The sequence below is a fragment of the Ammospiza caudacuta genome, chromosome 8 (genome assembly GCF_027887145.1).
Source record: "Ammospiza caudacuta isolate bAmmCau1 chromosome 8, bAmmCau1.pri, whole genome shotgun sequence".
NCBI lineage: Eukaryota > Metazoa > Chordata > Aves > Passeriformes > Passerellidae > Ammospiza > Ammospiza caudacuta.
In genome coordinates, this window is record NC_080600.1 from 20,028,214 (window position 1) to 20,056,135 (window position 27,922).

The window sequence follows — 27,922 nt, forward strand, 5'->3', positions numbered from 1 at the left end:
CTATTGATGGTGTTTTCTGGATAGATGTTTTCCCTGTTTTATAGGAAAGGACAGTATGTAAATGAAGTGAAAAGTGAAATTAAGCATTAAAGTGGGTTTATTTTCCAGATAGGTTTGCAGTAGTTCAGTGCTATACTTTGTTCCTGTCTGCAGGAAAGGGAGTTCTTGAAGAACTACGTGCAGCGGATAGTTGATGTCCAGCCCAATTTGGTCCTTGTTGAGAAGACTGTGTCCAGAATTGCCCAGGACATGCTCTTAGAGCATGGAATCACTCTGGTCATCAATGTCAAGCCGGTGAGCATTTCTGAGCAGAGTTAGACTTGGCCTTGTGGTAGATTTCTAATGACTCCTTGTAGCAAATTCCCTGGAGAAAGCCAAGAGTTGTCTTATTTTCTTCTCTAACCAAATGTTCTCTTCCAAGAAGGTAAGACAGGTGAATCTGGAGAGTTACTGTTTCCTCAGCTTTTCACAGCTATTGTGCCATGTCCTTGTTTGATGGGTCCTTGTACCCTGGTTTACTTCTAGTTGACTTTGATATCCATTTATAGCAAATCATGTGTGGGTCCTCAGCTATTGTCAGAGAGCGTCTGTCCCTGTGAGGCAGGGTACAGACAGCCAAACAGAGAGTAGCTGTGGGAGTTGGCTGAGCTCCTGGCAGAGCCAGCATTATGCTGACTGCACTGCACCTGCTGGAGGTATCTGGATCTAGTCAAGGGAGAAGTTCTAGGCAGGGTACAATCTCACCAGAATTATTTATCCAACTGTGTTTCTAGGGTTTTTATATATTGGGATACGGGTTTGTGGGGCTGGGTTTAACTCAGAGTTTGCATCTCAGTGAGAAGTTTTATGGATTGCTCTGGTTTAGATTTGTTAAGAGGAAGATAAGGATGCCAGTGTCCTCTTTGCATTGCAGATTCTTACTGCTCTTTCCAATTTTACAGCAAGTGTTAGACCGGGTAAGCCGGATGACCCAGGGAGACTTAGTGATGTCAATGGATCAACTGTTGACCAAACCACAGCTGGGGACCTGTCATAAATTTTATATGCAAGTTTTTCAGTTGCCTAATGGTGAGTAAAACTTGATGTGCCTTAGCCTATGTGTGTGAAAGGATGAATGCTTTGCTCCTTTTTAAATAGATTTGAACTGTTATGATCATGTATCATTCTACTCATTTTATTTCTCTTACTTCTTGTAACTACAGTGAACTGCCTGTGTAAAGTATGATCTTACTAAGAAAAAACACTCTAAAGATTTTAATTAGACTGATTTCTTTCTTCCAAGCTGTTTTTTCTCTTCCCACATGCTGTAGTTTGTCTAGTCCCACTTCCTGTTCAAAACAGGAAGGATTAATTTCAATACAGTATCAGATTTCTTAGGGTTTTGTCAGCCAACTCTTGAAAATATTGCAGAGGGGAGATTTTGTAGTCTGTCTGGGCACTATCCTCACTGTAAAAAGAATTTTTCTGCATTAAAGTAAGAGAATCATAGAACAGCCTGTGTTGGAAGGGACTTCAAAAGATTATCTGGTCTTACTTTAACAAATCAAATGAAAATTTGCCTTGTTGCAAGTTGTGCACACTTCCCCATGTCCGGTCCTTGTGCACCTTTAAGAAAGGTTCCTTTTTCTCTGTAACTCCCCTAGGCAGTGGGAGTCTACAAAGGAAGGAAGAAATGCTGCTTGACAGGTTACCAGTGGTGCTGGCACACATAAATGCTGTGGATGCAGTTCTTTGTGGAGATGCAGTCTTTGCATCTCTTCATAGAATCATAGAAAGGTTTCAGTTGAAAGGGGCCTTAAAAATGATTTAGTTCTAACTTCTCTGCCATGGCAGGAACTAGACCTTCCACTAGACCAAGTTGCTCCAAATTCAATCAAATCTGTCCTTGAACAATTTCCTTTCCACTTCCTCATTGCCCTTTTCAGCCTTTAATTGCCCTCAGAATGTCACAGAATGTCATAGGCTTTTGATTTGTAAGGGTGAACAAATGTGCCTGGAAGGGAAGTCATTCTTTTGCCCACTGGCGCAGAGTCTACAGTGTTGTTAGAATACTGTGTTTAGGTCAGGATGTTCCATAAGGCCTTCACTTTGACTTTATGCTGGCTGGTTTTATAAAACAGGAGAAGATTTATACCCAATGCCTTTTTTTCTTGCGAAAATAAGTTATTTCAGTGCAGTAATGTGAATTTCTGCAGCTACTAATGTTACTTGCTCTTAGTCTCCTTTACAGTCTCTTGGGTGTGTGAGGTATCTAAAAGCAGATTAACTGTAGTTGTCATCCTAACTCCCATGTTTTATTTCTAGATCAGACAAAACCCCTGATGTTCTTTGAAGGCTGTCCCCAGCACCTGGGTTGCACTATCAAGTTGTGTGGTGCTGCAGAGTACGAGCTGGCTCGTGTGAAGGAGATCCTGATCTTCATGATCTGTGTGGCTTATCATTCCCAGCTGGAAATCTCATTTCTTATGGATGAGTTTGCCATGCCCCCTACTCTCACCAAAAACACTTCCTTTCATTCCCTTATTGAGGGGCCAGGAGATGAAAATGAACAACAGAACCTCTTCAATGGTGAGGACTTCAGCACAGCAGTCAAAGACATTGAACTGCCCTCTGAAAAGCTGCCTGTAATCTCTGAATCAGTGTCCTCTGATGAGGTCAGTTTGCCTGAACCAAGGGGTGTATTTGACAGAGGTGACCAAGAGAACAGCCAGCTGGAAACGGTGTCCTCCAGGCAGCAAGAGCACCACAAAGCGGAGTCACCATTTGCAGTGCTCAGCTCTGTACCTCATGCAGTACCTGAAACATCCCCACTGCCCCTCCATGGCATGGACCAGCACTTGGCTACTCTGGATAACCAGGCACTAGAGCCTCTTCCACAGGCAGATGATTTACAGGAATCCAAGAGTCACATGAGAGTCTTCAGAGACCCTCTCCAGGATGATACGGGTTTATATGTCACGGAAGAGGTGACTTCGTCTGAGGATCGTCTCAAAACTTACTCTGCAGCGTTTAAGCAGGAGCTGAAAGATGTCATTCTGTGCATTTCCCCAGTGCTGATGTTCCGTGAGCCGTTCCTTTTGACTGAAAAAGGCATGAGGTGCCCTGCCCGGGAATACTTTCCCGAACAAGTTTATTGGTCTCCTCTCCTCAATAAGGAATACAAGGAGTTGGAGAGCAGAAGGAAGAAGCAATTATTGCGGGATTTCTCTGGACTACAAGGGAGGAATGGGAGTATCCAAGCCAAGGCTATCCAAGTCTTACCTTCTCATGAGTTGGTCAATACTAGAATAGCAGAGCACCTACGTGATAGCCAGAGCTTAGCCAGAATGCTGGCTGACTATCGGGCCAGAGGAGGGAGGATACTACAGAAAAGCACAGATCCTTTTGCCCAAAATAAGGATGTGTCTAGTGTCTCTACAGGAAAAACGGGGAGCAGAACTGAAGAGGAGGAGAAAGGACTGGCTCAGAGTGAATCTTCATGGTCTCATAAGGTAAGATTGAGTTGTGCTGCTCAAAACTCAAGTTGCATCAGTTTTTCATGGTATACCGAAGGTCTAGGGTCTCATATTAAACCAGAGGGGATGTTTTTGTCCATTTCTTTCTGTTTGATTATGGTTTTTTTGGTTTTGTTTTTTTTTTTTTTTTTTTTGTTGACTGGGTCATAACTCCATTTTAAATTGTGGTACTCTGCAATCATTCAGAACAAAAGACTGCAAAATGTCTCTGAGAAATGCACAAAGTCAGCCCAGAATCAGTTTTGCCTGTATGGCTGGGCTGTACCTAACTGGTTTCTGAAAATGAGTCCATGAAGAGGGAGCAAACCTTAAGAAGTTTCTTAAACTGAACTTCCTTGCTCCTTGTATTTGGTTATTTATAGAAATGTGCTTTCATTTTCAGAGGGCTTTATGTTATGGAAACAGCAGTAGGCTGTAATTACATTGAAGTACTTGCTTCATTGTAAAAGTTTGGGTGGTCTGAAGAAAAGTGAGAATCACATAATGGAAAGGCATCTTCTTTGAGATTTCAAAGCAAGGGATTATGTGTTTGTAACAAAAATATTTAAAGTTTACCAAAAACTGCCATGAAAGTAACCAACTTATATCTGAGGAAAAGGAGATCTTGGGACTTCCTTGAATTGTGAGCTGTTTGGAAAAATGTCTATGAACAAGAGTAGCAGAATTGATCTGTTGGAACAGTCAACATTTTGGTCCCTGAGCCAATCAGCCCTTTTGTTCATGAGCAGAAGTCACTTTTTAATTGGCACTTAAATGTAGATCTCTGTACCTTCACAGGCCATAATTTTATAAACTGTAAGAGTAGCCCTTGCTCTGGATCAGACTGACTGATGGTGTTTTAAATTTACTCAGTGATCAAAGACAAGTATTTTGTAACATCATAGTTTTGTAGGGTGTGGAAGGGAAAACAGCTCTGTTCCAAGAGCAGTGTGGTACATCTCTTCCCAGAGAATAGAAAGATGGAAATCTTTCTATAGCCTGAATGAGTAACTGAAGTATAATATATTGGCAGAGTTTTGAATCCAAGATGTCCTACATCATACAGTAATCTAGAGACACTGGATGTTTGTCATGGGGCTTTTGTTGTTTTCTCTTTTTCTTGGCTTCATTTCCACAGAAACACATGCATGTTCATTGGTTTTATTATGAGTTATGTTGTTCTAAAAATGACACTTAGCAATTATACATAGAACAGGTTTACCTGAGGCTGGGAGAGAATGCCAAGTTCATCTGTTCAAAAGGAGAAAGCAGATACTTGTCTTTGAATAAAATTACTAGAATAGAATTTTGTCAGCAGAAGCTGTGTGTGAATGGAGGTGTCTGTAACTACTGAATGAGTTGTTTTCTCTCTACTAGGTGGATTGCCTGAGTCCAGTAAACCATCAGAGGCTCTGTGTTCTCTTCAGCAGCTCTTCTGCTCAGTCCAGCAATGCTCCAAGTGCCTGTGTTAGCCCCTGGTATAAAAACCACTCCTCTACAGCTTGGATAGTTGCTATTCTTTCTTTCCTAAAGTCAGACTCAGTGCCTGCCTCATGGCAGTATTTCTTTAAGGAGGTTGTGCTTTCCTTGGTAGGTTGTGCTCATCCTGTAACAGGAACTTTTGCCAAAAGCCTTTGGTCTTGCGTGGTCAGGTGAATCTACAGCAGTATTGCACAACCTCTGGAATACCCAAGGCATGAATGAGAAAGGCCAGCCTGAAACCAAAGGCAGAGTTGATGTTTCACTGCAGAGAATGTCTCTGTGTGGGGGGCACTGCATGCAGTCTTGAGGAGAAGAGTTAGTGTAAATGGACACAGGACAATGTCCAAGACCAAAAGTGAACCTTGTGAGAATCTTGGAATACTTGTAGATTGTATTATCTACAAGTGTGGCATTGGAATATATTGCTATCTTTTTCATACTATAGTCATCAGTATTAAGAGCTTTATTTCCAGCTTAAGGGGCTGTAATTTGCTAATTGTGTGCAACTTATGACACACTTTTATCTCTGCTAAACAGGAGAGGTCTTGGTGTTTGATCGTTAGCCTAGGTGATTTTAATCATTTAACTTAGGTGAAAATAAAGAGATGGCCCTCTTACAGGGAAAGGTCTGAAATTCCTGTGAAAGCTTAGAAATGAACCAAAGATGATGGTGATATGCTCACTAAGCAGCAACAATGAGAGGATGTAATTTAGTGATGTTAGGGATATCTGAATTATGACACTTAAACTGATACACAATTTAAATGGCTTGGTCAGCTCAGGTTCTGGGGAAACTAAAGTTGCTATTAAATGTGCTAGAAGAATAAGGATTTCTTGAGGCTTTTTTCATGTTCTGGATGTACCCTTTTTTGTAGCTGTTTAAACATTAGTGCTTGAAGCCCAAAGATGTTTAGACTTCTCTGCCTAGATATTTTTGAAAATAATCTTCAGAAGTGCAGTTGAATTGTATTGGACTTTTAAATGTCAAGTTTAAAGTTATTCTAGTAGGACTTTGATCTCATTATTAGCAGGGACTAGGAAGGGTAGTCATGTGGAAAAAACAATCTTTGAAGTTATACAGGGCTGTAAACAAGCCAGGAGTGGGTGTATATCTGTGCTCCTAAAGACCATTGCACAGCTAATGGTGATGGCATCCAGTCTCTAAAGCTTTTATTTCTGTTTTAGGATTGTGACTATGGAGTTCTATGGGAAAAATGACCTAACTCTGGGGATTTTTCTGGAGCGCTACTGTTTCAGGTAAGGAGGAATTTATTCTACTTGCCTCATGCTCACTTGTTACAAGGAAATACATCCATTGCTTTCCTATTTTGGCCCTGTCCTTCTTCCCTTTCATGAGGAAGTGAAACAGGTTATGAAACAAAGTTTATAAGTTTATAAAGGCAAATGTGTTCACATAGCCCTTTCTGTAGCAATTAGGGTTTAAGGGCCAAATGAAGAGCCACATGTATTCCAACTGTCTGGTTTTCAAGACAAGCAACTGTTCTGGTCACAATTTTCTGAGGTTCCTCTTTGAAAGTTCATACAAGTGTTGGCTAACGCTACTAATTTAGTGTCTCAGAGTAAGGCTTTGTCATATGTGCACAGTGGCCAATGTAAATGGTCCAGAACGCTTTGAGCCCTGGAAAAGTACTGTGTCATTTATTTCATCTCACAGAGGTGTAAGTTGTTATGTTTCTGTAATAACTGGTGCTGTCACAACCCTGTGCAGAGTCTCAGCAGGCTGTGAAGCTGGATGGGTAACCTGCTCAAAAGACAAGCTTACTCTGTTCTCTGCATTGGCCACTTGCAGTAGCAGAAGGCTCTCAGTGTTCAGCCTTCTGGAGGAACAAGTATTTCCCCTTGTGGTGATCAGTGAGAAGGAGCTTAGCTGCCCTCTTTTAAATTCCTGCTTCTCTCTGCTCATTAGGGTAGTGTCTGCTAAAGTGAATGCTTCTCAATCTCCATAGTTTCAATAATTAAAATTCTTTATTTTTTTCACGTGAGCAAGGAGAATCTGAGCTTTTTCATGCTCTCTGGCTTTGAAGAATCTTATCTGACTTTAGTACCTCAACAATTCAGCTTTTATTTTTCTAGTATTAGTCTTTTTTCTGTGACTTAAAAAAAAAACCCATCCAAAGAAAGGTCATGGGTTTTGCTGTTCAAAGATGTTTTATGGTAGTGTGTTGCTTACCTTTTCCTTCAGGAGCTGAAACATTGTCATTTTAAGGCTCTTTGTCACATCTTTGTCCTTGGTAGTATTTGCTTGGTTACACTGCCAAAGCAGTGTTTTAATTTAGTGCCAAGGGCTTCCACAGGTGCCTTGATCCTTATACAGAATATATTGGTAGAAAGTGATTCATTGTGAAAAGGTGATAGCAACCAGTATCCAGTCACTGCTTTTGGGACATACAGAGCCGTTACTGTTGATGCAACTTCACTACATGCTCTTTCTAAATTGCTCTGCAGATACAGCCTTCACTACAGGCTTAAAAAACTCTTTCACAGTGAAGATAAATACTCCAGGATATTAAGTCATGTTAGATCTGTTGAATCAGTTCTTCAGCAGTGCCTGGTACATGATCATTCATAGATGTTTCTATTTCTCTCTGTAAGACCTTCCTACCAATGCCCCAGCATGTTCTGTGAAACACCAATGGTGCACCACATCCGTCGCTTCGTTCACGGGCAGGGCTGTGTGCAGATTGTGTTGAAGGAGCTGGATTCCCCCGTGCCTGGGTACCAGCACACCATCCTTACTTACTCCTGGTGCAGACTGTGCAAACAGGTAAGCATGTGGACTTCACAATCATTGCTATTCCAGTTTAGTGTTCTTGTTGTGACTGGCTTTGTATGGAAAGGCAGCATTTTGAGAAAGTGCTCATGCCTGGAGCTATGGCTAAACTGGCAGAAAACCTGTTACTGGTACAAGTACCAGTTCTCATGTTACCTACAAATTCCTCCTTTAGAACTGGGATCCTTGAGGGTGAAAAATCTTGTGTGAGGTAGTCTTGTTAGAAAGTGTCAAAGCTGACTCTGAGAGGATAGATCTAAGCAGAAAAAATGTAGTTGCTCACTTAGAGGTGAAGAGTATGGTCCCTTGCAGTGAGTCTTTATGAGCATATGGGAAAGGGCAGACACCAAGACCTACTGGCGTAGGAATTGGCTGAAGCCACTTGCTGTTCTTTGATCTGCTGTGGGCTGAACAGCCTACATTGCGTCAATGTGATGTCTGGAGTTCCTTTAGTAGTCATTAGAAAGTAACATCTTCATTAGAGAAATATTAAATGGCTTTAAAAAGCCCACAAGATAGTAAGGTTGTGTATTATCTGGAACTTGTTCTGTAATTTAGCTAAGAAAACATTGCTAACTGGATATTCATGTCTAGCTAAACATGAGGAGCCTTCAAAGAGATGAGAATAAAATATAATGAAAAAAGATTAATGCAGTACCTGAAATGCAAAACATGTGAATTACCCATATGGATGACTCAGGTCACCTACTTAGGCTGCCTTAGACGTGGGTGTTGGATGTACAGATGCCTGCAGGAGGCTGACGCAGTTGCTGACAGCAAGCCCTGTGTTGCTGTGTATACAGCTGCTCTGTAACCTTTTATTTTTGTGTGCTCATGTAAACACTGATGTGGTTGAGGTTAAGTGTGTGTAAAGTGTCTGCTCTAAGCTTGGAAGCACTTCTGAAGTTGGAATGCACTGCAGAGCAGTACCAAAGCATTTGTAGCTGTAGAATCACCAGGGGAAAGTATGTGATATGGCCCTGCTGCTGGCTGGGTTGCTGGAAATGGACTCTATACAGAGAAATTGCATCCCAGAAATAAGCTTCCATCAGCAGTATGTTTGGACTCCCCCAGCTTAGCACCTTTCATCATCAGTTAGCAGTTATTTAACAGATTTATTTTAACTATGTGCTGGCCTTAGCTATGCATAAATGCTATCTTTGTTGTTAAGTATGTTTCAGGGTCATGGTTGTTTTGGGTCCTAGGAATACTAGATTGCTGCCTGGATAATCCTCTCCTTAATCTTGTTTGAAGGATGAAATTTAGATGCTTGCCTTTCACTTTTTCAGGTGACACCAGTTGTTCCCCTTTCCAATGACTCTTGGTCTATGTCTTTTGCTAAATACCTTGAGCTGAGGTTCTATGGGTACCAGTACACTCGAAGGGCCAACGCAGAGCCCTGTGGGCATTCCATTCACCACGACTATCACCAGTATTTCTCCTATAATCAGATGGTGGCATCTTTCAGGTGAGTTCCACTGCTAAAAACTTCCTTCTTTGTCTGGTACTGTATGAAGCATGTGGCTCTAGTAAGGATTCATCAGTTCTGTCCTTCACTGTGCGTATAGCAGGGGATAGCATAACTGTACCAAAACCACAAGGGCGGGATTGTGTGCTGGCTTGCAGAGGGCTTTGTGGGTGGCATCACTGTCCTTGCTGTGGTGGGCAGTGTTCCAAGAGTGGATGGTTCCTGTTCATGATACAGAAGGGAAATCCTTTTCCCTATCTAATTCCACATGCTTTCCAAATTTTGGTTTTGCAATATGATTTGTGATTTTACTTCTTTCCTGGGAGAATGAACAGTGTTATTCCTGCTGAAAGTAGCTAAAGCCCTGGACGCATTGACAGTGCCCTTTTTCATATAAGGGCCTCAAACCTCAGTATGGTGTAGAACTGTTGCTGTGTGGTGTGGCTCTTGTTACAAGCTGTTGTATTCCCTTCTCAGCTACTCTCCAATCCGGCTGCTGGAAGTGTGTGTCCCACTCCCCAAGATCTACATCAAGCGACAGGCTCCATTAAAAGTTACTATTTTGCAGGATCTCAAGGATTTCTCACAAAAGTAGGCTTTGTTTTTAATGTCTTCCTAATCTTATCTGTATTTTGTATTTTTATTAACAGAACACATAACAATTTTTCTAGTATGATGAGATTTGGCTAAGTATTCATTATTTGATAGAAAAGTAATAGGTTAAAACATATATGCATATATACTTCCAAGGGAGAGTGGTATTGAAATCTTTGTTACCTTTGCTTGCTCTGTCTGTACTAATGTCTCAACTCTTGGTCTGGTGGCAAGTCAGGTTAAACATTGCCAGTAGAAACTAAGATTCTTTTCATCTCTGTCCCTGAATGTTTCACTGATGTCTGAGTCATATAGCATGTTTCTGAATAATGCTGCCAAGCTACTGAAGGGTTGACCATCAGCAGGTGTCTATTACCTTATGAAATGCCCAGTTAAAGTATTTTTAATTCTTCATCTAATGCTAAAAATTAAAAGATGGTCCTAGAAGGCTGACCTGGAAAACTGCAGGCTATACTTCATACTCTTATCCTAATGTTCCTTAATAGAACATCTGACTGAGTTTCAATTCTTCAGTCCCAAAAAACTGCAAAGACCTTGCTCAAATCTCTTGTTCTCTTGTAGAACTGTTGTCATTCTATTGGTCATGTGGCAATAAAACTCAGATGTATAAAAGTCTTTGCCTTTGTCAGCTATTGAATATGGTAACAGCAGGCAGACTCTACCTCCCTTGTAGTCTAAGGTGAACTACCATGAGCCTAAATACAGGAACAAAAAGGTGGAAGACAGGCAAGATGAAAACTCCGTAAAATCCAGCCAGACTGCTGTTCTGCCTGGTCACAGCATTGCTGTATGTCTCTGTGACCATCTGACTTCAAAACCTGTGGAGCTTTGTTTAGAGCTGAAATAGAGGTACTAATTTTTTTCTGAGCCCTGTTGGTGGAGGTATAGCTTGCAGACCCAGATTCTTCCTAATCACAGACAACACAATAGTTTCCCTGTGTTAGTAATGTGTTTGAGACATTTCTATTGCTCTCTGACAACTTCCACTGCTAAGAATAAATTGTGGAGACAGAAGTCAGTGTGTGTAACTTCTAGATATCTCCTATCACTAATAAAGTTTCCCCGACTTTCTCTGTGACTGCAGTTGGATAGCTTACTAAGCAGGAAGGCTATCATATACTGTCTTCTATATTCTTAAATGCTAAACTTCAACACATTCAGACTATTTTAAAGAATGTTGAAGAAGCTCCAAGGAGTCACAGCTTAACTCTTTGCATTGCTGTTGGCAGGGTGTCACAAGTGTATCTTGCTGTGGATGATCGCCTTGCTTCTCTGAAAACGGATACCTTCAGCAAAACGAGGGAAGAGAAGATGGAAGACCTCTTTGCCCAAAAGGAGGTAATAGGCTGTTTGTACATCAGTGGTCCACAGGCTAAGTGTGTGGAGGAGCTGCTCGGATCTTGTGTTGTCTTGGTGAGATAACACTGACAGTTTTCCTTTTGGCAGATGGAAGAGGGAGAGTTTCGAAACTGGACTGAGAAAATCCAAGCAAGGCTGCTTTCATCATCACTGGACACGCCTCAACAGCTGCAATCTGTTTTTGAGTCTCTGATAGCTAAAAAGCAAGGACTTTGTGAGATGCTGCAAGCCTGGAATAATAGGTAAGAGGACACATGCTGGAATCATGAGCAACACTGATACAGTGTTGATTCTGGAAGGGAAGAGGTTCAGCTGTAGTTCCTTTCACTTTAGAGCAGTTACTGTATTGAGCTTGTTCTGAATGTGTTCTTCTGGTTGAGAACACACAGCTGATCAGTTGTAACAGAAAATCATTTGAGGCAATATGATAAAAGTATTGTGTTGTAGAGCACAACTTGCATTTGGAGGAGAAATTTTCATTTGAGTAATGGTGGAAGAGATGGGAAGAGGGGAGCATGGGACCTCTGGATTGGGTGAAATAGTCTCAGAGCTAAAGAAAATGTGCTGTCTTTGGCCATTTGAAACATCTTTGGCATCTGTTAGCAGCAATCTGAGTTTGTTATGGAGAAACTTGATAACTTGTGTCATTCAGAGATAACAACAGTAACCTACTCTTTGATTAGTTTTTCTTTGGTGGTGGTGGTTTTGTGTGGTAGTTTTTGTTTGTTTGTTTCATTGTTATTTTTTATTTAAGATTGCAGGATCTCTTCCAACAAGAGAAAGGGAGAAAACGTCCATCAGTACCACCCAGCCCTGGGAGACTGAGGCAAGGTGAAGAAAGCAAGGTATGGCTAACAGGCTATAAACCTCTCAAACATTTTTTTTCCGGGGCAGCACAATAGTCTTAAGACTGGCTTGAGTTCTCTTTAATAGTGATTAAAGAGATGCTGATTTTCTGCGATGTTTGTGTAGTGTTGATGTGAACACTGCCATCAGAGAGCTGCAGTCATTGTCGAGTGTGTGCCTAGATGGGAACTGGGCCATCTCCTTCAACCCTAGGTTGTTGCCCATCACGTGCACCCCTTGTGAAAAAGAAAAGACAAATAATGTTGACAAAAAACAGAGCAAATGACACAGGAAGGCCTGAAAATGGTTTTCAGATTGTGATGTTTTGTGATGTATCCTGTGGGAACTGACTGAAGGGATGGATAAATGATTTTGGACTGCTGCCTCAAGAGCTCTGTCCAAGGATGCACACGCCAGCATGCTGAACTTCCACCCTTTGGGAAGCTGGAGCTCTGAGGAAATGTCTGGGCTGCAAGGCAGTACAATACGAGCATGACACCGAGAGGCTGAACTCCCAATAGTTCTATGGTAGCAAGGTGCACTAAAAACTCCTAGAGACCCTGGATTTGCTCTGCTGCATGTACAAATTCCCCTTCCACTTAACACATATTTGTTAGGTGCTAAAGCAAACCTTACCTTGATCTAGCAGGAAGGAGGTTCTTAGAGAGGGAGTGTAGCAGCATACACAGGTAACAGCCATCATAAGCATCCTGTGAACTTGAGTTGTTGTTGCCTTTTTCATATGGTAACAGGTACAGTGACATGCAGAGGCTGAGAAGTGGGTGGGAGTGCTCTGTTATAATACATCTACTTTTGTAAGTGTTCCACACAGGAGGAAATAAAACTGTAAAGAGCTTGGCACCAACGTTGGTGTTTTGTTATTCTGCCTAGATCAGCAGCATGGATGCTTCCCCACGCAATGCTTCTCCAGCACTGCAGAATGGAGAGAAAGGTCTGTTACTTATTTTTCATAATATGCCAATAGAAGCATATTGTAGCCCTTTTCCTGGCATAATATGGGAGCTTTTGTAAAATTTGATAAGTCAGAGAAATACCAAATCCTCATCATGTCACATTTGTTTTTTCTAGTGGTAAGATAGAAGTTGGCCATCTGCTTCTAATATGAAGCTGAATTACTAGTGATTAGTAAGTTGGCCAACAAGAATTTTCCATTGAACATTAGTTTAAAAACTTTCAGAAATTTTCTAATTAACTGAATAACTACATGGAATTTGGGAAATGCCTTTTGCCTCTTCTGTGATCTGGTTATGGGTGCTGAGATCTCTTAGCTGTCAGGCATACTGGGAGTTTGTGGGAGCTGATGGTAGTAGTTATAAGAGTACACATTTTCTGGAGGTGCTGCATTGATGAGCTTGCCCAGTCCTTTGGTTTGTGTGGCCTCGCCTGCTTTCTAAGTAAAAACTTTCTAAAAGTAGGTGCTGGTTATAGCTTGGGCTGGGAGCAAACAGTATCACTTCTGACAGCCATGTAAAATAATTTCTTCTGTCCTTAACTGTCCTTGTACTCTCAGAGGATCGTTTCCTGACAACTTTATCAAGTCAGAGCTCCACAGGCTCCACCCACCTACAGCTGCCCACCTCTCCAGAGGTTGCATCGGAGCATGTGACTGGTGCCAGCACACTCTCTGAACAGGACACAACCAGCAGCTCAGAAGGTATAGTTCAGTTGTGATCTTGTGTTCTTTCTCTTGCTTTTCTGTGCCAAGTCCACAAAATCCTTTTAGGAAGTGACAAATAACTGTTAACTGTGTGGTCTGTAGTCATCCTTCTGAATTTAAAGCTTAAACTTCGATATTGTGATGCAGACCTGACAAGTGTCTGTTCCAGATGTGTTTGATGGACACTCACTGGGATCTACAGACAGCCAAGTGAAGGAGAAGTCTACTATGAAAGCTATTTTGGCTAACTTTTTGCCTGGAAACAACTATAACCCCATTCCCTTTCCTTTGTAAGTACTGCATAATATACAAAAAATGTACAAAATCAGCAACCTTGTCAGATTGCAGGCAGAGCCATACATGTTTCCTTTGCTCAGTTTATAATTTAAGGCATTACTTGAGTTTGCCTGAGTAAGATAGAGAACTTTTTCAAGGTAGGAAGTTTTCTATGTCCATTCTAGGTGATTGTAGGTTAACCACCTTTCTTATGAATGATCTGCCCTTGTGTAAAGCCAGTATTAGTTTCCTCCTAGCAGGCATGCCTCCTCAGAGCTCTTGTGGGAGATGAAAGGATGGGGAAGAGGGGAGAAAGGTGCCTTCTAGCTCCATTGCTTCAGGGAGGGAGTGGAAATGCCCTTCCTTAGCAAAGCCCTTCCTTAACTAAAGCTACATGCCTGCATCTTGTTTTTGCTTCCAGAGCTCTTCCAAGGGTTGGACTCAAATTGGCATTATCTGGGTGTAGGTCAGGTTCAACAGCTACTGCATGTGCCCTCAAGTGTCCCTCTGGTGTGAAGATGGGCAGGCTGGAAAGTCTCTCAGCTACTTGGTCTGCGTGCTTTGTAGTGTTTCTTGTTTGACATGAGCCTAATGTTTGGCAGCCTGAGTTTAACTTGGGAATCCCACCCCAGTGTAGGAGCACAGGCCTTGGGCTGATGAGGTAAAAGCTAAATGACTGACCCTACAGATGAGTTGAAAAAAATCATACAAGAATGCAGGAGGCTTTGGGGAGTTTTCTGTCATAAACTGCCTGTTTAGAAAAGAATCCAGGTTTGTCCCATGAGTTCAGTCTACAGGCTATGCTGCTGGATAGTCAAACCAAACTCAGGCAGGTTTTGGTGCCTTTAGAAACAGGGGCTGCTAAACAGAAGTAGACTCTTATTCTAACCTAAAGCTGGTCTTCTGATCCAAGCAGCTGGCTTGAAATGCTGATTTCCCTAACACTCTACCATTTAGAATTAACCACATAGTTATGAATGTGTCTGTTGGGAGAAGCTGATCTGGGGAACTTTGGTTCTATGCTGAGACTTAGAGCTTGTGCCTGGGAGTGCAGTGATGATATCTGGGTTTTGACCAAAACTTCTAGTCTTTACACAAATTTTTATGATCTACTAACAGTCTGTTGTTTTTGTTTAGTGACCCAGATAAGCACTACTTAATGTATGAGCATGAACGTGTACCTATTGCAGTCTGTGAGAAAGAACCAAGCTCCATCATAGCCTTTGCTCTCAGGTACTGGAGTGATTTGGCTTTTCATCTGACATACTTTACTTTTGCAGCTTTTGTGTTTGAGGAATATTTAAATTTTTATGATAGGGAACAAGCATGACAGAATTTCGATATTAAGCCATGTTAGAGTTTCTGCCAGAGATCGGATTCTTTCTTCTTACTGCTGAGATAATGAAAGTGCAACTGGATTTTGGACTTTTTTAGTGGAAGTCTAGTATGCAAAAATGACTTAGTTTTGTGGTGTTTCTTTTAATGAGATATCTATCACTAGAGAAAGAAGTGCAGCTAAGGTTTGCTGAGCCTCTCCAGCTGGAGGAAGTGCAACTGAGTTGGGGAACAGCTATTTGTATTGATATTGCAGTCTGTTTCTTGCTTACCTTTGGTTGTAGCAGCTCTTGTTACTGCTCAGCTCTTCTCACCAGCTGCTTCAGTAAACCTTTGGGTTTGCATGTCACAAGGCAGCAGATTTTTTAAGAAGCGCATTCTTAAATTGTGTGTGTGGGGGGGAATAATGGGGTATTTTTCCTGCAGTATTGTCTAGAGCAGCTTCTGTTTTAGGGAAAAAAAGTTCTAATAATAAGACAAAAACAAAGCAGAGGTTTTTCTACTGTGGTGTTTTGTTTACTGTGGCTGTCTCTGAACTGAGTCTTTGGGCTGGTATTTCAGAGTTTCCAAGAGAATACTTAATTATTTTGGGTCCCTTTCCCTTTCTTTTCTTTTTTCCTCATCAGTTGCAAGGAGTACAGAAATGCCCTGGATGAGTTGTCCAAAGCATCTCTGAAGAGCAGTTCTGAAGAAGGACTACAACCAAACAGGTTACATGCAGGAACTACAGTACATAGAATGAAGACACAGTGATGGTAGTGAATAAGCCAAAACTAGGATGAGGGAAAACCCTCAAAATATGCCCCTGTTAGGGTGTCTGCTTTCTGATGGAATCTGACTCATTCCTTGTAACCATCACATACTTCAGTCCATTTCACTTTATGGACCATGCTGGCTCCATCACCTAATCTCTTGGCTTTGTGCCAAGAGGAATACTGGGCCTGCTTACTTTGCTGTGGTCATGGATGGAACTTTGCTATGGACCTTGAGAGATATTTTTTAGGAAGATGGAGGAGGACAACTTTGGAGAGTCCCACACTGTTACACCTTTAAATGGTGTCTTTTTTTTCCTTTAGTGTTTAGGCAGGGGTCAGAGATAAATGTTCAGGCATAAAGCAGTAGTGTCTTAGGTGGCAGCATTTGTTGGTTCATCACTTCTTTGTTCTTTCTCCTTTCAGCATGTCAGACAGCAAACCCAAGAGCAGCAGCCCTGTCCGCCTGCCTGAGGCTAACGTGTGTCCCCTTCGCAGTGCAGAGCCAGAGCAGCGTAAGGCCATTTTACCAAAATCATCCATGGTGCTTATAGCTCAGACTTGAGTCCATTTAACCTGGATTCTAGTTAATGTGGGGAGGAAAAAGCATCGTTCTGAGTTGAAATTGTAACTAGCATTGACTTAATGTAACACATGAGAGGGATGGGAGTGTGTGGGCTTTTTATTTTTATGAAGATCTTATGAGATCAATAGTTCTTATGAGAACTATTATGAGATCAAACTGTCATTCTCTGATGAAATGTTATTATGTAGTGAACCTAAGGTTGTTCTTGAATCCAGCCTGTTCAGTGGGATATAATGCCCTTCTTTTGGCATTGCCTTCTTTAAAGAGATGCAGTTAAAACATCTTGAAATGGAGACATGAAGTTCTTACTGTATTAAAGACGCTTATTCTTGGTCTGTGTTTTCAAATGTCTCTGCACCCTAGGATGCTACTCAGAACACTGGATCATCCACCCTCATGGACCTTAGTTGCCTGAAGTTGCAAAAGAGTTAAAGTTTAATGGCATCATTGCTTCACTTAGAACAATGAATCTGGAATGTTCATAGGAGTCATGTTGTTATTAAACTGCCTGTCCTGTGGAAATGCCAACACCATCTTTTGTATTCCTTTTCACTGTAGCAAAGAAACCATCTGGTGTTTTGTCTTTCTTCCGTGGCACGGGAGGGAAGAGCCCAGACCTGTCTTCCCAGAAGAAAGAGACCTTACGTGGTGCTGACAGTGCTTACTACCAGGTTGGACAGATGGGCAAAGAGGGAGCAGAAAACCAAGGAGCAGAGACACAAGGTACAAGACTGCAGAGTTCATCTTCCCTCTTGGGTTGGTACTTCTCCCAAACCTCATCCATCCATGTAAGGCCCCAAATGCACTCCTGCTTGTACTTTTTCAGCAGTCCAGTGTTACTCAGCATGCATGGAAAATGAATCATTTGAATATGAAATATGTTTTTTTCCTGAGTAAATTCCTTTTCTTTGTAATAAGGGAAACAGGATCTTTCAAATTCAAGCTATAGGGACGTGGAGTAGTCTGGTCTTGAATGCCTTTCGATTGAGTTGGCTCTAGTTAAGCAGCCCTTAGTTCTTAATTTCTCACTTTAGTTCTCATTTTTTTAGCTCACGGAAAATGAATGAGGAGAGAGGCTGGATTTGTGTCCATAAACAGCAGTGCCCTTCTAGCATATGTATTATATTATACAACTATAGCTGTATTTATAATTCCCTGTGTATAGTTCCCACTGTATTCTTGAAAAAAAAAAAAAGAAAATATTTTTTTTGTAAAGTGAGTTTACAAGTAGTACCTAATGTGGCTTTCTCAGTAATAATAGTGAGCAGCCCTGACCAAATGTCCCTTTATGCCTTCAGATGATGGAGATGGAGGAGATGGACAGAAGAAACAGGTGGTGAATCCCCATGTGGAACTCCGTGAGTAGTTGTAAATAACAACTTAGTCTTAGCTGGCAAACTCATTTCTTCATGCACATGCAGTGGCAGTCTTGAAGTAATGGTTGTTTTTTCTTGGTATTTTTGGTATCATGAAGGAAAAGCAAATCAAGAAAATAGCAATGCAATTTTTACTTACTGCAATCAATCGCTTTTGCAAAACTACTCCATAGACTTTTTTAAATTGTTCTTTTGTTTGAACACTTCCCCATGACATATACTATGAGCTTATCTAGAGGAAATTGACTTTCCTGTCATTTTCCATTTAAATCTCATTGGTTGAGACTTCTGAATTACACTAAGCATGAGAGAGATGTTTAGCACAGTAGTACTCCTCTAGACACAAGTAGAATCTCAGTGTTGTCTCCGGTAGTCAGTGCATGCTGTTATTGAGGAAAACCATTTTTTGCAGAGTTCTCAGATGCGAATGCCAAGTTCTACTGCCGGATTTATTATGCTGGGGAGTTTCACAGGATGCGTGAAGTGATCCTGGGGAGCAGTGAGGAGGATTTCATCCGATCCCTCTCTCACTCCATGCCCTGGCAGGCACGAGGTGGCAAATCTGGAGCTGCGTTCTACGTGACTGAGGGTAAATGCAGCTCCTTCCCCCTTTGTACTTAGGGGTTTTATTTCTGTATAGTGGTGGTTAGTGTGTAATTTAATCCCTGATAGCCTCTGTCCAGAGGATTGCTGATTGTGAAGGGAGGGAGAAGGGAAAATTGAGTTGTTCTGGGGTCTTCAATATCAAATAATTTGTCTCTTTGTATGTGCAGGAAAACAAAATATAGTTCTGTTTTTCAGCAGTAGCAGCTAGGAAAGCCAATTGAACCGAAGGGTTGTACTCTCAGGCAGGCTTCAGAAAACAAAAACGAGTATAATTCAAGGAAAACTTGTTGTTAAAGACACAGTGTTTCTTAAAATCTCATGTGCTATTGTGAATCTAATTTTTTTTTTAGAACTTTAGCCATTTCTAGGCTTCTATGTAAAACAAGTATTGAACAAAAAAGTCTGTAGGCAGTTTCTGTTGGCTGTATAGGAAGACTGTATAGTTGAGGTAGACCTAGTGTAGTCAGTCTCTTGTCCATGTTTTACTGGAAGGTAGAAATCCAGGGAGGCTGAAATTCAGAATATCTGAAGTAAAAAGAATCCAGAAATGAACTTCTGAGGGTAAGGATTTAAGAGAATCGTAGTGCTTTAATTTTTTAAACCATTGTAGCTATGTGACAGTCCTAAAAAATTGTAAATATGCATCACTTATTGTATGTAACCCTGTTGCCTCTGTCTAATATTAAAACAGATGATAGATTCATCTTGAAGCAAATGCCTCGTCTGGAAGTCCAGTCATTCCTTGACTTTGCTCCACACTACTTCACTTACATCACTAATGCAGTTCAACAGAAGGTATTAAAAAAAGTGCTTTTTGTTTTAGGCAGTGTTCTGGATTTTAAAGACTAGTAGAATTTTCTATTAATCTTTTTCATTTAAATGAAAGCAAACTTTGGAGGGTGTGAGTTACATTAATAATGGGTTTTTAAGATGTAAAGTGGAAATTATGCTTGGACTTCTGAGCTGTAATACAGAGTCAGACAGAACAGTGGTGCTTCTGGTGTGGGATTGCTGATTGTCTACACAGATCTTAACCCATGTCTTGTCTTCATTAGAAACCCACAGCACTGGCTAAAATCCTTGGGGTCTATCGAATCGGTTACAAGAACTCTCAAAACAACACTGAAAAGAAGCTGGATCTGCTTGTCATGGAAAACCTTTTCTATGGCAGGAAAATGGCTCAGGTAAGAGCCAAGTGTTCTGTTCCTTGCAGTGCAGTTGTGACTGGGAGAAAGAGCAGGGCCATTCGTAGCCATCTAGGTGACTTTTAACTTTGCATGTGCTGTTGACCTCTCACACTGCTCAAAGGTGACAGTTTGTGCCTCTTCTTTGTTATGTGATCGTCAGGAGCTTGATGCCTCTCTTGGCTAGTTCAGATAGCTGTTGTGCAGGGTTCAGTCTTCAGAAGTCCTGTTTGTCCCTGTATCTCTGGTGTTTGAGAGAAAGCATTAGTAACCTGGTTATGAAAATGTAAAATCTTTTTACAAAACTTTCAGAGGAACTGACTGGAATTACAGAATAATTAGTTTAGAATGAGAGCGTCACTCAGAAAGAGTTACTCTGTAGTGGGGGAAATTAATTATTTTTTCAACACACTGTTCTTTCTTGGAACCACTTCAGGTGTGGGACAAGATTTTGAGTTCAGTCTTGCTCTTAGTCAAGGAAAAGCCATCTTTATAGGCATTGGAATGAGGATATTAAAATTACTGGGGGAAATTCTCTTTAAATAGAGATTTGAAGCTGAAAAGGAAGTTCAAACAAACATCACTTCTAAACCTTGATAGTATCAGTTCTTTCCACTTTACCTCTCAGTGCCTGACCTCAAACAGGGAATGTTTGTGGGAGAAAGTGGATGGAGGGAATTCTAGATGGATGTAAAGGATGTTGTGGGTTTCTTTTTGTTTGTCTGTTGTTTAAATCATGAGGAGGGCTCAGGCACTACAAAACCGAAACCCAAACAGACTGTGGACTCTATTGAATGCAAGTTAGTGAAATCTTGACTGGACAGAACTTGAACAACCTTCTCTAACAGGGAGAAGCAGAAGTTCTTGAAGCAGGACTTTGGACTGGAGAACTCCAGAGATAATTTCCAGCCTCATGATGGGTCTGTCATTTGCCTTGGAGTGTTAACTGGTGCTTCACTGCACCACCCACCTCCCTCTTCGGTGGCTTTGCTTTTGTCAGCAATTAACTCTGTAGAAACTGGCTGGAAAACTGAGTTTACCTAAACAATATGAAAAATAGAGGGATCCTTTTTCTCTTAATTTAAACTAAATATTAGTGAAATAACTTGCCTAAAACTTGTGAATTGAGGTATTGAGGTGGCAGAGCTTTTACCTAGGCTTACATGCTATTCTCTACAAAAATTTTTTTTGTCTTCCTCCTAAAGAGAAGGAAAGAGTTGTCCAGCTGTGCTGCCTTCTCAGGTGGTAGGTACTGAAGTCTTTAACCCAGAAAAGTGAAACAAAGCAGTGCTGTTCTCCATTTGCAGGTGTTTGACCTGAAGGGCTCCCTCCGGAATAGAAATGTTAAAACAGAGACAGGCAAGGAAACCTGTGATGTGGTCCTGCTGGATGAAAACCTTCTGAAGATGGTTCGGGACAACCCCTTGTACATCCGTTCCCATTGCAAGGCTGTGCTGAAAGCCTCCATACACAGTGATTCCCAGTTCCTCTCCAGCCATCTCATCATCGACTATTCCCTGCTGGTGGGGCGGGATGATACCAACAACGAGCTGGTCGTTGGGATCATTGGTACGTTGTCTTTTGTATTTTGTTGCTCTCAGATGATGAAATGGTTCCCTTCTGGTTTAGATGTTCATAATGCTCCCACCAGAGAGATGCATGTCAAGAAATCTTGTCTTCTCCCTGGTGGAATACCAGCTGCACCTCTTACATGTATTCAAAGTGGAGGCAGTAAGTCTTCTCTCCAGGTCTCTCATAGGCTCAGATTAGCATTTACATTGCCATGGTATATGCATAGGTAGTTTAACCTACACTTTGACTCCAGTTGAGTTATTTGTATGCTTTTATGTGTTTAATCTGTAAACTTTAGTTTAGTCATGTTTACATAGGCTTCAATCTTGTGTGGAGGGGCTCTAAGGAGAAACAGTATTGGTCGGGTTGGAAAAAAGAAGTTAAACCATGGGATCTCATATAATCATATAGTCTGACCTGGATAATGTGGGTGGCAGTGCAGTAATTACCTTACTGCATCCTCTGGCTTGTGACTGGAGAGACAGAAAAAGAGATAATTTAGACGGACAAACTTCTGTAGTATAAAAGACTTAGAGATGAGGCAGTTTTGCAGGATGTGGAATTGACTTAGGGAAATGGTCATGAAACCCAGCTCAGAAATGCTTCCAAATGGGATCTCAGGATAGGAGGTCTGGATTTCACTTATTCTGATAAAGCTCAAAAGCCTTTTCAATAACATTTTTAGTTGAGAATTAAAGTCAGAGCTACAAAGCAAGCTCTTGTTTGTTGCAAGTTGTTATTACTTTCTAGATTTGTAGACTCTTGAATATTGGAACAGGATGGGACTACACTGACCATGTGCTTCTCCTGTATGTGTGGCTTTTTGTTGCCCTATGTTAAGTCTTATCTGATACATGATATTTAAAGCTACCAGCTCCTTCAGCGTTTAACACAAATATCTGAAGGAACTTGGTGAACCCAAATATTATCAAGAAGAGAGAACATGTCTGCTGTATCAGACTATCAGAATGTTCTTTAGATGATACCTGGAGAACTTATAAAGTACTCAAGCTAAATTTGTATTGGACTGGAACTAAAAAATCTTAGTGTGGACTGTGTTTGAATCTGAGGTCAGTATCTCTACCTATTTTAGATCCTTATGTGATACAGGAAACAAGTAAGTTAGGTCTCTGAAAGCTGGTCTTACTGCAGCTTTAGCTTTGCAGGCCCAAATGTTCATGTGCTTGTGACTGAGCATGCCTTCTCTGGAAGGGGCTTGGAAACAATTCAGAAGTTGTCTTCTTGCTGCCCCCCTCTGCCAGTCAGAGTCACTGACTGGTAGGTGGTATTTCCAGTCCTCTCTATCATAAAGTGGCAATCCCTTCCATTCTGTTATCAAACCTGCAGGTGGCTGCAGTGATGACAGATACTGGTTTAAATGGAGAGGTGTCCAAGCCTTAGTGCTTTTAGTGGGGTTTCTGTGATGAGGGTGAGTGAAGTGACCGTTGTAGATGGGCCTGTGACACTCTAACATGGATAAAGACAGATGTGCTTGGGCAGCCTGTGCTTGTGGAGACAGGAAGAGTTGATTGTGATCTTGCTGGGCTTTTGAAAGACTGTATTCACCCTACACAAACATAATACAGAAAATGAGGCAACTGGTAGGGAAAACACTGAAGCTCTGACTATAAAGCACTGCTGCTTTCCTGCCCTCTTTGGGGGGAAATAGATACATTTTAAAACAGTGTTACTTGGATTAAAACAAGTAAAACGTATTTGTGTGTGGATTTTTTTTATTGTAACAGATTATATTCGTACTTTTACCTGGGACAAAAAGCTGGAAATGGTGGTAAAGTCAACTGGCATCTTGGGAGGGCAAGGTAAGTCCAGACTGAAAGCAAAGATTTTGATCATGTTTCCTTGTTACATGGACGCTTTCTATAACACTGCTAAAGTCACAACTTCCCCACCATGCAAATTTGTGACAGATTAAGTTGTTGAGAACAGAGGAAGGAATAATAGAATACCAGGTTGGAAGGGACCTCAAGGGTTATCTGATCCAACCTTTCTTGACAAAAGTGCAGTCTGTACAAGATGGCTTAATACCCTGTGCAGCTGAATCTTAAATCCCCTCTGTTGGGGAATCCATCCTTTCACTGGCAAGACTATTCCAGTGGCTGGTTGTTCTCATTGAGAAAAGTGTTCCTCTTATGTCTCTCTGGACTCTGCCCAGTAATAACATATATCCGTTACCCCTCATCTTTTCCATGTGGCTCCTTGTAAAATGAGTCTCCGTCTTCTTTTAAGCCACCCTATAAATACTGGAACATGGTGGTATGGTGTCCTCTAAGCAGCCTTTTTTCCAAGGCTGAACAAACCCAGTTCTCTTAGCATTTCCTCATGTGGCAGGCTTCCTAGTCCTTGGATCATCCCTGTGGCCCTTCTCTGAACCCTCTTCAGCCTGTCCACGTACATATATATTTTTTTCCCATTTTTCCCCCTCTTTTTTCTTCTTTTTTTTTTTTTTTAATATAGCAGGGACCAAAACTGTGTCCAGTATTCCAGGCATGGCCTGGAAGAGTAGCACCTTCAGGTGGAAGATAATGCTGGGATACTGGTGGGATAATGACTTGTGTCCTTCTGTCTCTCTGCTGGTGATGTCCTTGTTGATGCAGCCCAGTGTCCTTCCTGCTGGCTTTCTTTGCCACAGCAGCAGCAGCACTGTTCACTCCCACTGAGCTGCTTGTCCACCAGGATCCTCAGGTCCCTCTCACAGAGCTGCTCCCCAGGGAGATCCCAGCCTGTGCTGTGCTCCTGCATTGTGTTTTCCCAGGTGCAAAACCTTATGCTTCTTTGTTGCTGAAATTTATAAGGTTCTATCTTGTGACTTTCAAGTTTATGCTGTCTGCTGGTGTAATCTCATGTGACATCTGTCTGTTCTGCAGTATCTTTAGCCCATTTCTAACTGCCCTTGGCTCTTGCCCATTAGGTAAGATGCCCACTGTGGTCTCTCCAGAGCTGTACCGGACCAGGTTTTGTGAAGCTATGGACAAGTATTTCCTGATGGTGCCAGACCATTGGACAGGACTGGGCCTGAATTGCTGAGCTAAAGCCCATATTGGGAAAGCACAAGAGGACAATGACATTATAGGCCACTCTCTTCCAGCGGTCTGTCCAGCAGCAAGAGGATTGCAGTTCCATGTCTACACTGACCATGGGCATCATGTTGCAGAGTGTGAAATCTGCTTGCACTTTAATCCCCTCTTGGAGGATAACAAGCAAACCTGCCTCAGTAAGGATCTAAACTGTAAGGTACCACTGAACAGCACTGCTAAGTGACATCCCTGCTTTTAGTAGGGAAGGTGATGCTATCTCCTTCTAAGTACTGGACTGACATTCTATCCAGATCCTGATGGTGAAGAAGTACACGATCTCTGGAAGTCTTGCACTGCCAAAATGGTGTTGAATACATGCAACTCGTGTTTCTGTAGTGGATACTTGGTACTGAAAATGTGAAATAAACTCCCCAAACGTGGATGGTGGAGAGAAGAATGAGTTACTTCATGAGTTCTGCTATTGTTACAAGGTCTGTAATTGACTGTTTAGGATCCATTAATAACTTGTGCTGTTTATGCTCCATAGTTTTAATTCTTACTGGGTTCTGTAAACAGTATTTTTTTAAGGCAGCTCCACATCTATAATGCCCTATGACTCCATCTTTTAAGTTATGTTACTGCAGTACAGCTCTGGTTTATCTGTCATAGTTGCATTTTAGCTGAATCCCATAAAAATGGATTGTCAGTCATCAGTATACTGCCAAACTCAAAACATATCCCTTCACTCCTAAAGAGTACTTTGATCTGAATGTTGCTCAAATTCCTAGAAACAGGTAACTAACATACCCTTTAATTTAACAAGACTTGATTGATTATAGTTTTGAAGCAGATTAACCCTTTCCTTAGTAAAGGTAGTGAGATGCTAGACAAAGTGAATACTGCAGCTTTCTTCTTAATGCAACTATCATTCCTGGCAGATCACTTCAAATCCATTTCAGTTTCCCTTTACTTTCAAGCAATGCAATTACCTCATGGTGAATTTTTGCCAGGAGAATGTTTTTCTTGCATTCATGTCATGATTTTTTTTTGGTCACGGAGATGAATGTAGTTGTTGTTTTCTGTAAAAAGGAAAACCTGAACTAACAGGTATCTTATATGATGCATGAGATGTGCAGAGATCTGTGAGTCTCTGTATCATTACAATAAGCATTTCTTTCCATTTAAAAAAAAAAACTTTACTAATTTTTGAGGTGATGAGTTTACTTTTTAGTTTCATTATAATACAGGCCAGTAAATAACAGGAGTTTTAATGAGTTTGAAAAGCAAGAATACTGTCCTTTGACTTCCAGTCTCTGGTGGAAGAAAATCAAGTGAACATGGAATCTGGGACAGATTTAGTGATCACTTGCTCATTCTAACCAGTTGCCTCATAATGCCCTCATCAATGTAACTATGGATTGAAACGTGCATTTTGTTCAGTTCTCCTGTGTTCAGTATTTTTTCTGCAGTAGATGGTGGTGGCTGTTTAGGAGTGACCAGCAGTGGGCAGCACTGAGAAAGGAAAAGGCCAGCAGTGAGACTTGAGCTATTTGCTCCAAAACCAAGCAGTGTGGCTCTTGTCTGAGCTGCCAGGATGTAACAGTCATTTGTGTTGGAAGGAGCCCTCCCCACCCTGTTGCAACACTGTACTAGAGGATGAGCAAAGATGCTGGCCTTGAAGCAGCAGAAAAGCAAGTGTACTGATTTCCTCAGTGCAATGTGAGAATTGTTTCTGGGGGTGCATTGTTGAAGGCTACAGTGATGTGTGCTGTGGAAAGAGGTCACAGTACTCCTTGCTTCAGTCCAACACAGCACATCCAGCACAGCTGATCACCTCTGGGATGCATCTTGCCTCTTTTGTTGAAATGTTCTCCCAGTTTGCCTGGTTGTGTGTGTGGCCTTGTCTAATGAGGGCAACCAGTCCATCAGCTCAGTGCTACTCCCACTTCTGTGGCCTCTACCTACTGTCTTGGTTCATCAATGTGAAAGAACCTGCTGTGCAGCCTATGTTCCAGTCTCAGTTAAAGTTTACATGTGTTCTCCTCCTTCCCTTCTTAAAGTTTACAGGCAAAACTTGACTGTCCTGGCCAGCTAAGGTGACCCAACAGCAGCTAATTATGTTGTCTTCCAGCTTGGTCAGTATGTGGATTGGTGGATGGAGCATGAGTGTGGGCATGGCACCTGCACTAGGCTGATGTGGTGTGCTAGCCCAGTCTGTCACCAGTAACCCTCGTCTTATCTGGGATGTGTGGCTGCTCTGTGCTGCTTGGCTGCCAGAGTCCTGAGCAGATGGCTGTGAGCAGCTTCATCATCTGACAGTGGCTGGTACTCCTCGGAACGGGACAGCACAAGGCCCTCAGCACTGCAGAAGGGAGAGAGAATCTTCCACTTTCTGCAGCCTGTGAAGAGAGCCAGAGACGTGAATGGTCATGGCCCAACTTCTTGGGCTGAAGTTACAGCAGTTGGAGAGATTTGTAGGAATGATCTTGAGCTGGTATCAACAGTTAATTGGCCAGGATGTGGCTGATAGACTAGTCCTGATTAGACTGAAATATAAACTACTGGTCATGAGTATCACAGTAGCTGCAGTATCAGCTGGAGTTGGGTCATCTTGGATGTCCTGTGGTATAAAGCTGTAAGCATTTCTAGTCCAAATCCCAGCAGCTGAATGGGTCTCCTCAAATGTTCTATTTTCAGTATGATAGTTGTCCTGACATTTCAATTACTACCAAGCTTAATTTTCTCAGAAGGAGAGCAATACTTCATGCAGAACAAATCTTTGAGAGCTGCTTGGGAGGCTGTGTTCAGTCTGTGTCCCTGTAGAATTCCTAAGGATGAACCCTTTGGTCAGAGCTTATTTCTTTGTTTATAACACAGGTTTAGCATATGTGTAAGTAAATCCCAGTTGCAAATATGAAGACTGAATTTCTTCAGAGCTACACTGACTCTTCTGTTGATCTGAGGCCTTGAGACAAATGTCTAAATCTTGTCCAAGTCAGAAGCAATGACTGAGTCAGCATGTGGACAGCAGAATGCCTTCTAGCAGCCCAGGGATGCATTCTGTCCCCAAAAAGCACATGAGGGACTCTTGCTGGTCGAGCAGTTCTAGTGGGCTCAGGGGAGCTACCTGTGGAGTCTCCTTTGTGAGAATGACCAAAAACAAATTAATTGCTCACTAGCTGGTGGCCAGACTAGTCATTCTTCAAAGCACTTAATGTACTATATTGTATGCATTTCTATTCTAACTTGGTTCAGCTGTATTTTATAAAATTGATGTACTAAACTATTTGAGAATAATTGCCTTGACTACTTGGATAATCAAAATGTAATGTATATAGATACAAATAAAGTGACTAAAGTATACTTGAGTCTGTTCCATGTGTGGAGCAGTTGGGTCTCATTGCACCCCATTTTCTTGATCAGAGGCAAGGCCACTGCTCACTGTGCAGGGACTGCTGTGCTGGAGA

At 41.7% G+C, this 27,922-nt stretch overlaps 1 protein-coding gene across 1 annotated transcript in view; it reads left to right on the forward strand.

Annotated features, from left to right (window-relative positions):
- The window catches only part of PIKFYVE (phosphoinositide kinase, FYVE-type zinc finger containing), a 60,438-nt gene extending 32,664 nt beyond the window's left edge, over nucleotides 1-27,774 (forward strand). The window contains exons 17-41 of the mRNA XM_058809477.1: nucleotides 154-294; nucleotides 942-1,068; nucleotides 2,305-3,491; nucleotides 4,872-4,972; nucleotides 6,162-6,233; nucleotides 7,590-7,761; nucleotides 9,057-9,235; nucleotides 9,713-9,826; nucleotides 11,080-11,188; nucleotides 11,297-11,451; nucleotides 11,964-12,054; nucleotides 12,947-13,007; nucleotides 13,587-13,730; nucleotides 13,903-14,023; nucleotides 15,147-15,242; nucleotides 15,971-16,054; nucleotides 16,523-16,611; nucleotides 17,241-17,405; nucleotides 17,981-18,040; nucleotides 18,471-18,647; nucleotides 19,356-19,459; nucleotides 19,720-19,848; nucleotides 21,156-21,417; nucleotides 23,166-23,240; nucleotides 24,350-27,774. Of these exons, the coding sequence (XP_058665460.1) occupies nucleotides 154-294; nucleotides 942-1,068; nucleotides 2,305-3,491; nucleotides 4,872-4,972; nucleotides 6,162-6,233; nucleotides 7,590-7,761; nucleotides 9,057-9,235; nucleotides 9,713-9,826; nucleotides 11,080-11,188; nucleotides 11,297-11,451; nucleotides 11,964-12,054; nucleotides 12,947-13,007; nucleotides 13,587-13,730; nucleotides 13,903-14,023; nucleotides 15,147-15,242; nucleotides 15,971-16,054; nucleotides 16,523-16,611; nucleotides 17,241-17,405; nucleotides 17,981-18,040; nucleotides 18,471-18,647; nucleotides 19,356-19,459; nucleotides 19,720-19,848; nucleotides 21,156-21,417; nucleotides 23,166-23,240; nucleotides 24,350-24,465 (4,131 nt within the window). The 3' untranslated portion in view covers nucleotides 24,466-27,774. The remainder of the gene's footprint in view (nucleotides 1-153; nucleotides 295-941; nucleotides 1,069-2,304; nucleotides 3,492-4,871; nucleotides 4,973-6,161; nucleotides 6,234-7,589; nucleotides 7,762-9,056; nucleotides 9,236-9,712; nucleotides 9,827-11,079; nucleotides 11,189-11,296; nucleotides 11,452-11,963; nucleotides 12,055-12,946; nucleotides 13,008-13,586; nucleotides 13,731-13,902; nucleotides 14,024-15,146; nucleotides 15,243-15,970; nucleotides 16,055-16,522; nucleotides 16,612-17,240; nucleotides 17,406-17,980; nucleotides 18,041-18,470; nucleotides 18,648-19,355; nucleotides 19,460-19,719; nucleotides 19,849-21,155; nucleotides 21,418-23,165; nucleotides 23,241-24,349) is intronic.
- The last annotated feature ends 148 nt before the right edge of the window (nucleotides 27,775-27,922 follow it).